The sequence below is a fragment of the Medicago sativa genome, chromosome 8 (assembly GCF_051527215.1).
Source record: "Medicago sativa cultivar Bolivia chromosome 8, Bolivia_mono, whole genome shotgun sequence".
In the NCBI taxonomy this organism is placed as follows: Eukaryota; Viridiplantae; Streptophyta; class Magnoliopsida; order Fabales; family Fabaceae; genus Medicago; species Medicago sativa.
Window position 1 is genome coordinate 40877230 of NC_140756.1, and position 18100 is coordinate 40895329.

Consider the following 18100-nt stretch of genomic DNA (forward strand, 5'->3'; position numbering starts at 1 on the left):
CAACCCAAAATCCCATTAACACACTTACAAAAAGAAAAATTTGGGCAGAATCTGAAAATTCTCACACGCAAATAGGCTCGGAAAAGACATTTACCTCCTAATTTTATTTAGCACACTATTGACGGGTTCATCTCTCTAATTTTAACGGGTTAATTGTTCAAATTGACCATGTAATATACATTATGTCTGAAAATGACCCTGTAAAATACAAAACATATATTCTAGCATTGTAACTTGAATTTCTTCTTATTTTTAACCACCCTATAATATACACGTAGTCTAAAAATGTGATATATAAGTTGAATTTTTTCACTGTTTTTTCATAAATGTTTAGCACGTTAAAATATAGCTTGACATAAAAAATTAAATTTCTTCAACCAGGGATAAATTAATTATGAATTTTTATTCCCTCATAATTATGAATAGAGGAATACTTACTTGGTCACAAGCACAAACAAAAAGTGGTTAAGCACACACACATAAATTGATAAAATTAGAAGAAAAAATAATTGAATGATGTGACTACATTTTTTCTCATTTACTTTTCTACCTTTATGTGAGTGTGTCCAAACATTTTTCATTTGTATTTGTGCCTATGTTAGACTTTCTCTTATGAATATCTTAAACAATTTATAATTAATTTATATTTCGTTTAAAAACTACAAAATTTCATTGTGAAGGTTCTTATCATGTTCTTGTCATGCCTACAAAATTAGGGAACTAAATTTGACTTGTGAGTATACGCTTACGCGGAACAAAATTTCAATTTTGCACGTTTTGGTTGAAAAATCAAAATAAATTTAAACGACTTCGAAATGCTATGAAACTTTACAAATCCTTTTTATGTATTTTTATAGATGTCTCTGTAAATAATGAGCTCAAAATTCGATTTATATGTCAAGATTTTCGTTGTTTTGTTTTTTGAGTTTTTGACACTTTAAAAATTCATAATTAATTTGTCGTTTGTCGAAAATTTATAATTTTTTCTGTGTAAAGACATATTTTAACGTTCTTAACTGGCCTCTAAGAAATCATGAAAAAATTCAATCTCTTGGTTGCTTTTTTGGACTTCGCGCATATTACAAGGTTATAAATAATAAAAATCTCGAATTACATATTCAGAATACATGTTATTTAATTACAGGGTCAATTTTTAAGACTTCACGTATATTACATTGTCAATTTCAATTAATAACCCTATTTGAAATTGTACTTTTGAAGAACCTATTTTATTTCGATTCATGACTGTTTATATATTACATCACATGTGAATTTACGATAATGTTTTTTGCCCGGGCTCAATAAATTTCCTTGCTCCGCCAGCGGAGACGTGTATACTATACAAAATGTGTGGATAAAAACTGAATTTCATGATTTCATCGTAGCCATAGAAAAAACCCTTTTATCAATTTACCATTCTGTTCCTTAACATAATTCACAAACTCCAAGCATGCAATCCATGGCTGTAACCACCACAACATGGAAGCTCTCACTGTTCTTGACTCTTATCTCAATTTCATTATCAGGTATTCTTTCATATGATATTATACCATGCAAACGCATAGAGTGTCCCAACTATGATGTCATAGAAGCTGGAAATGGCTATGAAATCAGACGTTATAATTCGTCTGTTTGGATTTCCAATTCTCCTATTCAAGACATTTCTCTTGTTGAAGCTACTAGAACTGGTTTCAGGAGGTAATTTGTTTTTTTACTTAAGTTTTTTCAGTAATAGTTTAGGTTTTCGAATTCTATTTTCTATGAGTGCATTTGATTAGTATACAAAAAAATATGATGTTTAACTTGCATGTTTGATTGAAAAAACTAAATGTGTGTTTGCTTCTAGTGTGATTGGAATTGATTTGGAATTAATTGATTTTATTTAAAATAAGCTTATTGTGAAGTGCTTTACGTTTGAAAGTTGAATACATATAAAAGGGAGTTGAAAAATCATGTCTGGAGCTATGAAGCACGGATGCGGACGGACACCGGACACGACACGGACACTGACACGCCGACACAGCTAATAATTTGAAAAAAAGCGCATAATTTAGTGTAATTACAAGTGTCGGTGTCGGGATACGTCTAATTCGAGGAGTGTCTGTGCTTCATAGGTCTGGAGGCAAAAGATACTAATTCCAACTTCAAGTTAGAATTAGTTGTAGCGACAAAATCAATTTTAATCGACATCATCCAAACATGTCAAAATCAAACTCTTCCCACTGTTTACGTTGGGAAGTGTGTTTGCTTTTGCATTGACATAAATTGATTTTACTTTTGCATTGACATAAATTGATTTTGAATGAATGAATTGATTCTGTAAAATTGATTTTAATTAAAAGTAAGTTGAATGTGAAATGATTTATACTTGGATACACTCAAGTAAAAATGAGTTCAGCTATAAATTAAGCTTCAAGTTAGAACCAATTCTAGAGATGATTAATTTTTATCGATATCATCCAAACATGCTAAAATCAATTGTTTCTGGAATCACTTTTGACACTTCCACCGTGAAACCAAACACACACTAAACCAATGAATGATCAATAAGTTCATCTATACTGCAAAGAAGTTTTAATGAAGTGTTTGTGGTGCTGGATTGTCCCATCCGAAGAGTTACTAAACTTGATCAATCTTTTTCTTTTTCTTAGGCTATTTGATTACATTCAGGGGAAGAACAACTACCAGCAAAAAATTGAGATGACAGCACCTGTTCTCTCTGAAGTCTTACCAAGTGATGGACCATTTTGTGAGTCTTCATTTGTTGTCAGCTTTTATGTACCAAAAGTGAACCAAGCAAATCCACCACCTGCAAAGGGTCTTCATGTTCAAAGATGGAAATCTGTGTATGCAGCAGTTAGACAATTTGGTGGTTTTGTCAAAGATACAGATGTTGGTGAGCTAGCATCAGCGTTGAAGGACAGTATTGCCGGTACTAAGTGGTCTTCTGCTATTGAACAAAGCCATAGAGCTGGTCATGCTTCAGTTTACTCTGTTGCTCAGTACAATGCCCCTTTTGAATACGATAATAGGGTGAATGAGATATGGTTCTTGTTTGATTTGGAAAATGGTTTGCATTCTATGTGAAATGTACTAGACAAGAAACCATTCACAAATTCCAGATAGTATGTTATGTAAGTTTTCATTGTGAAAGAAATAAGTAGAATGCAGTTTGATGTGTTACTTAAGACATCTTGTTGAATTGATAAATAAAGTGCAGGCTTGAAGTGTTTCACAATGCTTTTAGCTTGACTTTTTGTTTCATGTAATTTTAAACTTTTTTAGTTAATTCAGTAATAAGTGTTTTGGATCTTGGAAGGTACAAATGTCTTTAAGAGTGTTGCCTTAAAATCTTTCCAAGTGGAATTTTAGGGAACATCAGTCCCACCAATGGTACCAAGTGTGAGCCTTTCCTTCCAAGCAACCATGGCAACCTACACTTTCTCCTTGTCATCGATTCAATTCAATTCAATATATTTCTGCAATATATTTGTCCAACCGAAGGCATGATCAATTAATTCTCAAATATTGATGTGGCAGGTTTTCGCCATCATTTATATGGGATTCTGCTTTGTCGCGGCTAGAACTTCTCCGATAAGATTCAAATTTTTCAGGTTCAAGAATCCTCCTTGACTCTTAAATTTCTTCTCAGGTCACTAGATATCCTTCATACGCTCGTTCCAAAAGTTCAATTCATGCTTCCATCCTTTTTCTTGTCACGATAATTAGTTGTTGCACGGTCATGGTGCGTCTAATACCAATGATAAATAATTTTTTTTTTTAGGGAAATACCAATGATAAATATTGGTTGGTATTCATTCACTGTTTAACTAAATAATACTAGTTATAATTATAATTTATTAATAAAACTCATGGAATAATCTTCTCACAAAGATATGTTACAAGGAGAATATCAAATATACAACAAATTAAGGAAAGCTGTAAAGGGTAAACTGTCGCAAACTCCAAAGAATTAGAGAGCATAGTCCTTTTTCTTCTCTTATTCTAATATAAAACATACACATTCGCCAAACATACTCATGCAATGTTACATGATTCAAACATCTTCATAACACCACCGAAACATTTTATTGATATTACAATCTAAATCGCAAGTTAAAGGCTCCCTGCCAGAACCCTGCTAAAGTGCCGTGTTTGTGTCCACGAGAATTTGGAAGTAGGTGAAATTGTGAGTCAGCCTTCGTAACACCACCGAAACAGTGTAAACACGGCTGCAATTTCTCCCAATTGTCGAATTCAATCGTATAACATACATTTGAGGTCACTATCACAGAGATGAGGTGAGGAGGAGCTAAAAACCTGAGGAGGAGCGAGCGTACCAGAGAAACTAACAGCTGATCAGCCAGGAAACCCTAGGGGAAGGGCGAAACCCTAGCAGAGAGCATCTTTCTAGGGGAACAAAGACATCCATACAGAAAAGGAGAACTTGTAAATGATATGATGTACAAATCCGGATTTGAATTGCATTTTTTCTCAGTTTCATAGGATTAGAAGACATCAAACAATTGTATGGCCTATTCATACAGTTAACATCATCCAAAAGTGCTTCAATCTTGTTTCGGGTCGCGACTATTAATTGTTGCATGACTATGATGCATCTGATACCAGCTTATTGGTTGGCATTTGCTGCCTTACTAAATAATACCAACTAATTTATTGATAAAACTCACGGAATAATCTTCTCAGAGAGTTAAGTTACAAGGCGAATATATAGAATATACAAAGTAAGATGGAAAAGGAAGAGTAATTGCCAGAAATTATCACAAACACTTAGCAATTACAGAGCCTAGTCTTGACCAACCAACCAAGTACTAATCAACCAAATGCCAATCCCTTTCCCTCTCTTGTTTTATTCGGCTTGCACCTAACATACACATGCAATACTATTTGCTTCAAACATTATTTTCAATCCAAATGTAACAATTTTTTGATATTACAGTTTTTGCAGACGGATCTTAGCCCCGTGTTTTGGCTGCAAAGAAAGGATAGCAGTGGGATCATGCTTATAGTCTGCAGAAAGGTCAAATGAGAAATTTTGCAGAAGTAGTGACAATACTACTTTGGCTTCCAATAAGGCAAAGTTTTGGCCAATGCATGTTCTAGGACCCCATCCAAATGGGAAAAATGAAACTTGACCTTTTGTGGCCTTTGCAATTCCTCCAGAGAACCTTTCTGGTTTAAACTCTTTTGCATCATCACCCCATATATCACAGTCATGGTGAACCAAAAGTATCGGTATGGAAACATTTATTCCTGCAGGTAGTGATAGGTTTCCAAGTTTTAAATTTTTTTTTACAGCTCGAACTAAGAAAACTGTTGGTGGATATAATCTCAGGACCTCATATAAAACCATGGTCACCTATGGAAAAAATGTTATGGTATAAGTTAGCAACAAAAAAGGATACACGTGTGTCATACCTATAAATATATCAACTTTTGATTAGTCCCAACAAAAACTTTCTTATAACTTCCGTCCCCAACATATTTTATGTTAAAAAAAAAATATATTTCTTGCTTTTTAACTATAGTGACACATGTCTATCGTAAATATACATGATAAGTACAACATGGCTTTTTTTTTTGTTGATATTGTGCCATTGTGGAGACCTTAATATATCTTAAAGGTATCAACGCCATGTCATAAAAAAAGTCACGTGGCAAGCTACATAAATGTCACCATTGTTAAATAATGATGACTAAATTTGGTAACGGAAAATACGTGAGGATGAAAGTTTGATGGAAATACTTTGAAGAGATTAAAAAAGAAAGTTACGAAAACATATTTAACAAGTTGTAACGATATTATAATGATGAAATGTGTGATACATACAATTTTAAGTTGACTTAACCCATCATGATTTGGATTTTGGTTTCCAAAAACTTGCAAAACTTCTTGCCTTGCACGTTCTTGCCATTCAGGAAACCTAGCCAATAACACCATTGTCCAAACTAACAAAGATGCAGTGGTCTCTTGTCCTGCAATGTAGAATTGCTTACATTCTTTAACTACTTCATCATATGTCATTCCAGCTGTCTTACTCTTTTCATGACCTTGAATTTCAAGGTTATTTGATTCCATCAGTAAGCCTAATAAATCATCATTGATGGCTTCTCCATTGTCCATGGCTTTCTCTCGTATTTTAATGATACCCTCGACTAAATCATAAATCTCTCTATCGATTTCCTTCATCCTTTTGTTGGAACTTGTAGGTAGAAACCTAGAAACACATTATATATCAAGTGATGTTAATTATTTAGGGAATGTATTAGCTTATGAATTTCTAACTTGCATCTTTGTCTTACCATTTCATCGGACTTCGTGTATTAAATAGAATATGCCCCTGCAATCTTATAAGATCAAATATTTTTGACCCTGCTACATAGCTGCTGCCAAATGCTGTTCTAGAAATCGCATCACCAGTCAAGTTTTGAATGAAAGGCCGGACATCAATCTCGCATGATTCATCTGATGTCAACATTTCCTTCCATTTGCTAATCATATCATGGCTGCTTTGAATAAATGCCGGTAGCATATTCTGTAAATAAGTTAGGCATGAAACATGTCACATTAAGAAAAGAAGTAATAGAATTCGATTATGAAATGAGATATTGATCCTTACTCTCAATTTATCAATGTGAAATGCAGGGTTTATAATCTTTCGATGTTTTGCCCATTCGTCACCCTCATAACTTACTAATCCAACGAACAAACACTTAGCAATGGAATCGAACTTTGGTTTGGTGAAGTCATGCATCTTGTTAAACACTTGTTTGATTTGTTCAGGGTCCGCGATGATCACTTTGTTGGATTAATTATTTAATTAATCAATTATGGATTGACAATAATCAATTATTATAAGTTAATCTTATAATATATATTATGGTCTATTGTGTTAAACACTAATTAGTTGATGAATATGTTTGATTGGGCTATTGTTACTAAATGGACCGTGATGGGTTGGACCATTTAGATAAGCCCAATGAGAGGTCCCTGCCCTCAACCGTTTAGCTATTTAAACGTCATCCCATTAGACGGTTAATGATTCTGAATATTGGTGAAAACCTAGAGCTAGACAGAATGAGGGTAGTTACCCCTCTCATAGTTGTCGGCGTTGTCTACGGTTATCCTTCATCAACCTAATTCAAAGGTACACAATTCTTGTTCCTTCTTTTGTTACTGATGATATGCTATAATTTGTATCTAGTGATCTATGGCTAAACACTATAAACTTTCATCAATTGGTATCAGAGCCAATTAGATACATTTTATGGCTATCATTCTATCATATGAATATTTATGAATCAATGGATTATGTACCGATGCAGTAAATTATTTCTGCTTATTCTCTCCATGTCGTGTTTGTTAATCCTTTTGCATGTGGCTACTCTTAAAATTCAATAAACTATATCCTTGTTAGATCAATTTTATAAGGTTTATCGTACAAAAGTCAATTGCAAAATCAATTGCAGGAAACTAATGTTGCTTTGTATTAATTTTATCAAATGTATTTCTGCATGATTAGCATATAGTAGTATGGAACTGAATTCGCAAACATGTTTTAGCATATCGATTTCTATTAAATCGATCGTGAGAAATAAGCAATTCAATTTTCTATGAGAAATCAGTCCCTATTTTGTATTTTGGATAAACCCTATTTTTCTTAGATCTGTTGTTAAGTCGATATTCCTCAAAAACGATACATGGGTTCTTCCCTTCTCCCAATTTCGTTCAAATCGATGTAAAGATTGATGAATTTCGTTGAATATTGAGCAAGGATAGGACGGGTCAATTCTCGGGTCGTTTCGACCCGAATTCAGCCCAAACGGGCGAAGAAGAAAGACCGGCGCGTGGCAACACGCGCGCACTGAAAAAAAAAAAAAAAAAAAAAAAACTTTGTGGAAAACCCAGACGTGTGAGCGCGTGCCATTTTAAGTTCCAAACTTTATATGCCTTAAATGCCAAATAAGTTGTTTACTATTCTTATAATTTTGGCACCTTCATTTGACACTTATAAATATTTTATATGATATTATTTGGGGATAATTAAATTATATTCTCACATTTTGGTTGTATGAAAATTACATGAATATTCCTTATTCTTGATTGACATTTTTTTGAGAAATTTTACCCTCTCAAACTTGGGATTGATGTGTCAATAAGGAATTTTACATCCCTAATTAACTAGTAAATATTATATTATTTTAAGATATAAATATAATTTTTACTTCCACCCAAAATATTCGTAAGAAGATTTGATTTATTTTGTACTCATAAAAATTGGGATTTAAATTAGTTTATGAGATATCTAAATATTTGATGTATACTAATATGAGAATCATATGTTCTTTTAAATCATGCATTCTTTAGATTTGAGTCTAAAATATAACACTTATGTAAATTATTCTTTTAAAGTGTTAGTATTGTGAAGAATCTTTAGACTCAGTCTTATATTCTTGTCTCAAATATCTTGTATAAACTAATATATTTTTGACAATTGTTGATATTGTATTTTTGATGCATGGATTTCAAAATTTTGTCAAATCTTGAAAAGATCATATATCAATTAAATTGAGAATAATTTATTTCAAATCATGTATTCTCAATATTTGAGCTTAAACTGTTTTTGAAAATTCTCTCTTATATTTACTATTGTGAATTTATAGAAGGCTCAATTTTGTTAATTTTAATGCCAAGTATAATTAATTTAAATTTTACGATTTTAAATATTCTTGGCATTATAAATATTCTAATGTAAGATATTCTTGAATTCATATTGTATTAGCATAAAGATCCAAAGTTCACTAATTGATCATTCTTTTGGCGACATATTTAAACTAAGACACTTGTCTTTGATTCTTGTCACAAATTGTTTTGAAAGGGTCCTCATAATATTTTGTTTTCAAAATGAGTATAGTGAGTTGTATATATATGCCATTTATATTAATTGACATATTTTTCTTTAATATACATTATGCTTTCTATTATACTCTCTAATCTAGACCCGTAGTTTATAACTCTAAACTTTGTGACAAACATCATTAACTATATAATTATGTATCTTGTCGCAATTAAATATTTGGATCACAATTATGTTGAACTATGAATGAGGCGTGGTTGCATTTTTTTTATGCTAAAATTCTAATGATGAATTAAAATTTGTAAGCCTCCTTGTTGTTTATCTGTTAACTATTATCAAAACAACTTATTAAGAATTGAGGCAATTTTTGAAATATGTATCATCCTTACATCTGAATTCTTATATAAATCATATTGATTTATAATTAGAGTCTCATATATGTTTAGTTATAATGACTTATTCTCTATTCGTGATTATTTTGAGATGACTATATTATAAGATATTCTCCTTAAGTCATCAAAAGTCATTGGCTCTAAGTATAAGGATGGATGTCACACTCTCTGAGGTTAGTTGTGATTTAATTATTTTATCCTCTAGTGCCTTATTGCTTATTATTGCATATATGAAGAAATTTAGTCTTTCTTCTCTTTTGTTGTGCAATTATGATATCCTATATAGAAGTGAAATCCTTTTTTAGAATATTCTAAACAGAACTTTGTTGTTATATACTATTTTCTTACTATAATACTCCATTTTTATTTGTGTTTTTTCTAATTTATAGTGGGAGTATTGAAAAATTTTATTCTAAGAGTTCTTTTCTGGATAAATTAGAAAACTATTTGACACACTTCTATTCCAAATAACAACTTTTGTTATTATACTACTTCATATAAAAGAAATTCTAAAGTCATATTTATGATGTGCTAATTTAAAATATTGTTAAGCACATTTTTCTATCGTTTGAATATGACCGAAGTTGAGTAAATTAAGTACAATTGTTTATGCATGATATTATTGTATCATACTCTCTTAAGCATAAACATTATTTATTTGTATAATTGTAATCTCACCTATCGTGGGTACAATTATGCGAATTTTGTTAAATAGATTAGCATTATATTGGTAACAGTCATACCCTATCGGTGTGTTGTTATTAATATAATTGTTATTATTCAATGTACTTAAAACGTTTATACTTATGTCAATTATAATTAGAATACTTTATCAATGTTTAAATTTTGTAAGACATAAGAATGATACATTGTGATGATATAGTTCTTACTTATTATGCTTAAGATCCTTGAATGAGATTAATATAAGTAAGTTATTTTGTTAAAAGACATGTAGAAAATTGTATAAATTTTGCAATCCAATATTATTATATTTTGAATTAAATTTATAACTATATGTGATTTTTTTTATATATATAAATATTTTGGATTGCTACTATCCCTTTGTTATGTGAGTGACGGACATACCCTATCGGTGTGACGTTACTTAACATATCATTTTGTGATAGAGAAATAGTTGGATATTTTATTTAAAATACTTTCAGACTTTTAAATTCAACTATCATGATTAGTTCTCTATCAAGTGGGAGAATCATTGCTATGTATTGTGTAACATGATGGACATACCCTATCGGTATGACATTACTTAACATAATCATCATTTTGTGGGTAAGATAGTTTCACTATCATTCTTCAACAAGTGAGGAAAATTCTACATGTCAACTAACTATATCTCATAAACAAATATATTTATTTGTTTCATATTTTTAGATATGAAATTATTGTAGAGACTTATATTGAGGATATTAATTATGCTATTGCTATTCTTTAATACTTATGAAAGCTTGTAACTATTTTCTCTTATATCCTCAATAATAATAAAATATAAGTCTTGTGTATTTCCGCTGCTTGTAACCTAATGTTTTTTTTCTCAAATTTGTGTAAGTATAATTATAACATTTGAGTTTTGAGTGAGTTATTAAAATTGTGAATAAAGTCTCATATCCTATTTTATAATAATAAAGACTTATCTCACTCATATGATGATAAACCTTTTATATAATCATCATATTCTGTCATATAGAGGTTACTATATTTATAAAATTCTTTGGAATTTTAATTGTGAGAAGGAGATCTTGTGTTATAAAATTCTTAAATGAAAATTTACATTCTCCTTAATTCCAAATGCAGAATATGTGGTTAACTATGAAACCCATTTCTTGATGATATCTGCCATTGATAAAATATGTATTTAAGGGGTTTTATATTATTCTTGAGTTACCACTTGTGTTAATAATTCTGCTATGTTCATGTGCAAAATATGTGGTTGAGTTCATGAAACTCTATTGGCTAAAATTATATAACCACTTATGTTGATAATCTTGCACTAGTAATTGAGTATCCCACTGTTGAATATTACATTATTATAATATTTTTATGTCAGTGATCACTATTGAGAATCCCACTTACTCTTGTTTATATATATGTGGGATCAGTGGGAGTGTGTACACAATATTATATATTATGAGCTCAAATGAGAAATCTCACTCTTGTTTATATATATATGTGAGATCAAGAGAAATGTGTACACAATATTATTGTCGTTGTCGCCATATACTCTTGTGCACACTATAAAATATGGCATAGCTTAAGAGACTTTAAACTTTAGTCTCATTCTATTATATTGAGATATATGTTAAAATTCTATCGATCTCAATGAGCATCATAAATTGGATGCTTAAGTCAATTTTGTTGGAATATGCACAATAACTTCTTGGCATGCAAATATACATTGTGCTTCTGTTTTACCAACTTTCCACATTTTATGAGGTCATAAATAGTAAGTACAATGTATAATATCAATACTCCTATCGAGTATGATATTGTGTTCTTGTGGTACTTATAATTTGAGATAATCATAAATGTTCTTTTGTTATTGACATTCTAGTGGCCACATTAATCAACATCTTTTTCTTTAAACTAAGTGTCTATGTTAATCCAATTTGGGGATTATTGAATTTCCTATTTTGCTTTTATGGATTTTCATAGTCACATTTTTTTACAAAATTTGGATTAATTGAATGTCGTAGAACATTTATCGATTTTGACTACATGTAATTACACTCTCTTAATAGGCTATCCCTATAAGTAATTACTATTCGCGTACCTATGTGGATATATGACTTCTGTAATATTGAAAACTCATTGGCAGAACCACTAACCACAGACTTATATATATGAGTATTGTAACTCATAATGATTTGATTAAGTCTATGTTATTTTGGGTTAGTGGGAGTTTGTTATAGCATTTTTAAAATGCTTGGGCTATTCTTTAGTGACACATTCTTTTTAATTCAAACGTGTCACTATAAATTCATCATTTGTTAGAAAAGTGAGTCTTTGATCTGTATGATTTGTTTTCCCTATCGGATTCAATTTCTGCAGCATTAAAGCTCACTTCTCTTTTGAATGATTAGTGTTTTGACCATACATAAAAGTTTTAGTAATTGAGTATTGTCATCCAAGTGGGAGACTGTTGGATTAATTATTTAATTAATCAATTATGGATTGACAATAATCAATTATTATAAGTTAATCTTATAATATATATTATGGTCTATTGTGTTAAACACTAATTAGTTGATGAATATGTTTGATTGGGCTATTGTTACTAAATGGACCGTGATGGGTTGGACCATTTAGATAAGCCCAATGAGAGGTCCCTGCCCTCAACCGTTTAGCTATTTAAACGTCATCCCATTAGACGGTTAATGATTCTGAATATTGGTGAAAACCTAGAGCTAGACAGAATGAGGGTAGTTACCCCTCTCATAGTTGTCGGCGTTGTCTACGGTTATCCTTCATCAACCTAATTCAAAGGTACACAATTCTTGTTCCTTCTTTTGTTACTGATGATATGCTATAATTTGTATCTAGTGATCTATGGCTAAACACTATAAACTTTCATCACACTTTTGGTATTCTACCTTCCCATAAAAATGAACTCTTGCCTACACATCACATAATTATTAGCAATTGTTCCAAAAGGCTTAGCAACTTATGGAAGACCTACCAAACATATTCCAACTAAGCAACTTTTTCGAGGATTTTTCCTTTTGTTAGACCCAATCATCGTTGGTTACTTGATATCGATTTGATATGGTGGTATCTAATAAACTCTTGCAATTCTCGCTTTTATTTTACCAACCATCGTTGGATACTATATCTCTTATTATTATAGCTCTCTTGCACATGCTTCATACCTCTTTCATTACTCCAATTAACTCAGCATAGTTTATCTTTGTCGCATATTAGAAAAAAGTATCATGAGAAGCTTTCACACATATATACCGTAAAAGTTCAAATTTCAAGCATGAGCTGAAAAAGTGTATACTGATTCATTATGCATTAGAGATTTTGAGAAAGATTGCCACCAACTTGTGGTTAAATAGGAATTGGAAAAAAAAATCAATGGCTTCAAGGTTTGTATTATATTAGAGAATCGTGGATTTCTATTTATAATATGTAGACCTTTTTTGCTGGGATAAACAAGGAATTTTTCTTTGGTTAAAAAAAAGCAAAAGATTTAGAATTAGAGAATATTCGTTTAAATCCTTAAAAAAAATTAGAATAGATAATTTTCGGAAAACAATTAACCAAGAGGAGAAAGAATAAATTATTTCTAAACTTAAAAGATATGTTATTTGATCAAACATGTGAGGACTTAATGAATTGATGGCCATTAGATTAAAACTAAATTAATGGCTAGGATTTGGTGTCAAATTTAATTTGACACCTTGGTGTCATTTGATCTTATCCCATATATGATATGCCTATAAATATATACCGTATTTCTGGACAGTTTGGTGTACGAATGAAAAGATCTGTGGCGCAACATCGTTGGAGAGATCAAATGGTTTGGATTTGGCTTCGTGTTGCATCTTCAACTTTGAGTTGAACAACTTGTATGAATCTCCTTGAAGACCTTGTGCTCTTAGAAGCTTTTCCAACCTCTTTGGTCTCAACCACAAGGAATTCAGCTTCTGGAAAGCCCATAAAGGAATAGTAGCAATTATGACTGTAAGAATCCAGAAGGTAGCTGGTGAAAGTGCCTCCATACTTGTGTTCCTTATGACTTTAGAGATATGATGGAGAAGATATTTTGGATTTTGAGCAACTATATATAACAATGTGCCACACAAATTTTATGGTGTTGTACTCTTTAATTTTTTTTTGATGTAAGTTGTACTCTTTAATTGACATAACTCTTGTGGTGCAGATTTGTTTGGGGTCCTTGGATGTTTGTCAATTAATGATTTGAACGATAAAAACTGACAACACAATTGAAGAGTGCAACATTATTGGAGTACTGTATGAACACAACACATGGTTAAAAAGGGTGCAACGTATTATATATGATATGATACGGAAATGCTTATTTGTTGATTGATTGATTGTTTATTCGAATGATTTCGTCATATTCCCCTCTAGTATATATTATAATTAGCTCCCTCGTTTTTCTTGCGTGAAAGGAACAAAGGATTTCACTTTTGTCCTACGTTGGTGAAATGGTGTTTCTGTCAAAAAAAACATAACTTTTATGTTTGGTTCAACTTTAGATAAATCTACTAATTCACATATTAAATTGAATCATATATATTTACATTAAATTCTCACAATATTGTCTCACTCTTTTACTTCATCTTTTTTTTTGAAAAATATCTTCTAAATTTTTGTGTGTATTTACGGAGTATCATATGTAAATATCCAATAAAATATTTTTTAAAATTTTTAAAACTAAGTCTAATACTTTGTGGACACGTTTCACGAGTATCCATGAATATTGGAGGAGTATCGATATATATCCGAGGCAAAGGCTACGGTAGGCGACCTCTTTAGGTCTCCTACCGTAGGAGACTTAATCTTTTTTTTTTTTTTTTGCAAAATAAATGTTAACCATTGGATATGTTTGAAAACTTTGGAAGACCATGATATTATTATACTCTCTCAACACAAGATACTTTTTTACACTATTCCACCATCTTCTTTTACACAGTCGCCGCCGCCGTCCCTCACTACACTTCCACTCTTTGGTCAATCCCTCTCTTCATTTTAATTGTTGTTGGACTAGAACTTTGAAATGGAGCTTTCTTATGCGTATGCCTTATACTTGTTTTTGATTCCAAGTTCTACTTCTCCCTTGATCATAGTTCTGTAATATTGCATCATTTTGGTTAAGTATTTGTTAAAAGTTAACAACTGATAGCTACTCAAATATGTTGTAATAGTCTTATAAAAAATTCCACGAAGAAAGTATACCTAAACTGGATCCTTCCTTCCATAGTCGCGTTGGCCAATCTCTCTCTCTCTCTCTCTCTCTCTCTCTCTCTCTCTCTCTCTCTCTCTCTCTCTCTCTCTCTCAGATCTACCCAAATCAAAGAAATTACGATGGGGAATCTGAATTTTGGACAGGACGGCGGATTTCGAAAGGGTTGAGAACGGTGATGACGGGAACGATGGTGGTTGTGGGCGAGGGAGTGAGCGACGGAAGTGGGGGTGGGGTCTGAGGACGAGGATGGAGAACACGGTGGTGGGGACGGTGGTGAGCGAAAGAGAAAGGAAGGGAGAGGTGGAATAAAGTGTTGGACGGTGGGAAGGAGGATGTTGTCGGCGGCGGAAGAGATGAGAGAACGGAAAGGGGAGGAAAATGTTTTTTTCCTGGGAATTGTTTTGGCTGAGGTTGAAGAAAGTGGAAAAAAAATTCAATGTGGAGGGATTACAGTAAGATCAGTGTTCTTCAACAATCTAATAGTTACACATGTTATTTTTGTTACATAAAAAAAAAAAATCAGTTTTACCATGTCTCCTACCGTAGGAGACCTATTTAAGGTTCCTACCGGAAACGGCACCATATATCCGATACATATATGTCTTGACTCATCTCCAAACTTCGGTGGGATTTAGTATGGGAAAGGCTAGTTTTTTCCTACCATGGGAAAGTAAGTTTTAACCATTAGATCTCATGAAGAATACACCCTTATCATACTCCCTCAACACTCAATTTTTCTCCCTCTCTCTTCAACCACACAAACATCAACGATTTCTCACTTTCTCTCTCTACCTCCTCCTCTCTCTCTCTCTCTCTCTCTCTGAGCAGAACCACCACCACCACCATGTTTAACACCTAGATCTCCCTCAATTTCTCTATATTTTGTGATGATTTGATTAATTTGATCAAAGATTGATATGATTTTGGATTATTTTTTTAATTTCTTATTTTTATTTTATGGCTTTTCATTCCTAATTTACTGGATTTATAATTAATTTTGTGAGATGAAAATAATAATGGAAAAGATGAACAATCATATGCTCTGGTGTAAGGAGAGATTTCTCACCCAACCCATGAAGCTAGGAACGGAACTCGTCTGATATCGCATAACTTCACACAATTCACATGGGGGAATTGTAGAACAATGGAATTGTAGAAGCACCAATGGCAAACACGTACAAATTTGACGATTGGAAAGGGACATAGAAGAGGAATTGTAGAACTAACATTTTTTATACTCTTTAATTATGTTTTTGAAATTAAGTTTAGATTTTATAGATGTAGTTTAGTTGTTGTTATGGATGTATTGTACTGTGTGGTTTCTATTCTCTTCTTTTTCTTTTTGCTGAATTTTGTTTCTCTTTTGTCTTTTTAGAAGGTCAATGGATCCAATATTTCAATGAAAATGTTTGATTTTTTTTTTCTTTCAATGACAAGTGAAATTAAACATACAGTGAGATTGTTTAATGGCAAAGGTTGAAGACTGAAATTAAACATGGTGGTGGTTAGAATGGTTATATTCTTGAGGGTGGAGAGAGGAGGTTGAGGATAGAGATAGGAGATAAAGAGAGATTTGATACAGACAGACCATAATAAATCTGTGTTCTTGGCTAGATCTAATGGCTTAATCTAACTTTCCCATGGTGGGAAAATACTTCACTGTCCCATGCTAAATCCCACCCACATGGTTCCTTTTCTTTTCTTCTTTTTTATGTTGTCGTCAGCAAAATTTCATCTAAATGTAGATATGGAAAAACCGGTAAAGAACCTCTTCATTTAGTTCAATTTGAAAAGAGATAGAAAAAAAAAAAAAATAGGTGGTGGATCCTGCCATTAAGTGGGTCCTATCATCATTAATTATTTTTAACTTTTTGTGTTTCTATCTATTCAAATGGAGCAAGTTATAAATGAAGAAGATCTAAACCTTGAAAAAACCCCAAGAACAAAATGAAATTTGAATTTTAAATTATCTTCAAGAACAAAATTTACACAGTCCGAGAAGGCAATGAAGATTCAATTTGAAATTGTATAGTATATTATGTTTGACTATTACTTTTCTGACCCTATCTTATTCTCGTGCATCTATTTTTTTCAAAGATACCCTCTATTCGAATTCTATAATCCGAAACAGATTGTTAGGTATTTTTACTTTAATAATCCGAAAATTAGCAAAATATAAAAGAAAACGTGTCGTATTTGATATCAAATGTCTTTGCTGACCGTGTACAATCCCCGCATAAACTGCAAAGCAATTTCAGGGATTGTCAGCAGTGACCATGATATCATAAACACTTCTAACCAAAAAATAGCATGAAAGAGTAAGAAAGGATGAGAAATGAAGAATGAATAAAATGTTGAAGCATGCAAGACTAATTATAGCCATAAACATATCATAAAATGTAACTACTGTCAAAGGAAACATTTAAAATGCATAAACCAACGAAAAATGCATTAAAATACCACAAATTGTCCAAACATTGTGTGAAACGCCACAATCCACACAGTCTGGGAGGTTTCGGATTATATAATCCGAAAATCTTAGAGCATTTTCGGGTTGTATAATTCGAACAGTCCCATATTGTGTTTAAGTTTGATTTTTGGAGGGGTTTCATGGTGAATGACTTAAGGAAAAAAGGGTACAAAACATAATTCAACAGCGTAAAACAGCACAATAACATAAGTGATGAAATTTCTAGGAATTGGTGTTCGAAGCGGTGCTTTTGTACTTGATACAGCTGGTTTGCCAACTGGCATATTTCGATCGGCAGGTCAACTAGATCAAGTTTACAACAACCCCTTCATAATCAGATCTGCAACATAATGATTAAAGGCAAGGTGCTTTATTTTTATAATCTGCTGTGAAATTTCCTTCCCAATATATG

The 18100-nt window shown here is 32.0% G+C and overlaps 2 protein-coding genes across 2 annotated transcripts; one reads left to right on the forward strand and one right to left on the reverse strand.

Annotated features, from left to right (window-relative positions):
• Positions 1-1433: 1433 nt before the first annotated feature.
• On the forward strand, positions 1434-3269 carry LOC146899118 (uncharacterized). Its single transcript, XM_085734855.1, has 2 exons — positions 1434-1698; positions 2652-3269. The coding sequence occupies exons 1-2, from the start codon at positions 1451-1453 to the stop codon at positions 3085-3087; spliced, it is 684 nt and encodes a 227-aa protein (XP_085590981.1). The 5' UTR covers positions 1434-1450; the 3' UTR covers positions 3088-3269.
• Positions 3270-4630: 1361 nt separating this feature from the next.
• Positions 4631-14039, reverse strand: LOC146899119 (11-oxo-beta-amyrin 30-oxidase-like). The gene is made up of 6 exons (XM_085734851.1): positions 13737-14039; positions 12860-12900; positions 6642-6818; positions 6325-6557; positions 5852-6239; positions 4631-5380 (listed from the first exon to the last, which is right to left on the reverse strand). Exons 1-6 carry the CDS (start codon positions 14005-14007, stop codon positions 4955-4957), a joined length of 1536 nt encoding a protein of 511 aa, XP_085590977.1. The 5' UTR covers positions 14008-14039; the 3' UTR covers positions 4631-4954.
• Between the last annotated feature and the right edge of the window lie 4061 nt (positions 14040-18100).

Coding starts and splice junctions, on each gene's coding strand:
- LOC146899118 (XM_085734855.1), top strand. CDS start 1,451: ATGCAATCCATGGCTGTAACCACCACAACATGGAAGCTCTCACTGTTC. Junction 1,699..2,651: donor ACTAGAACTGGTTTCAGGAG/GTAATTTGTTTT, acceptor TCTTTTTCTTAG/GCTATTTGATTACATTCAGG.
- LOC146899119 (XM_085734851.1), bottom strand. CDS start 14,007: ATGGAGGCACTTTCACCAGCTACCTTCTGGATTCTTACAGTCATAATT. Junction 12,901..13,736: donor CCAAACTGTCCAGAAATACG/GTATATATTTAT, acceptor TGTGATGTGTAG/GCAAGAGTTCATTTTTATGG. Junction 6,558..6,641: donor TTCACATTGATAAATTGAGA/GTAAGGATCAAT, acceptor ACTTATTTACAG/AATATGCTACCGGCATTTAT.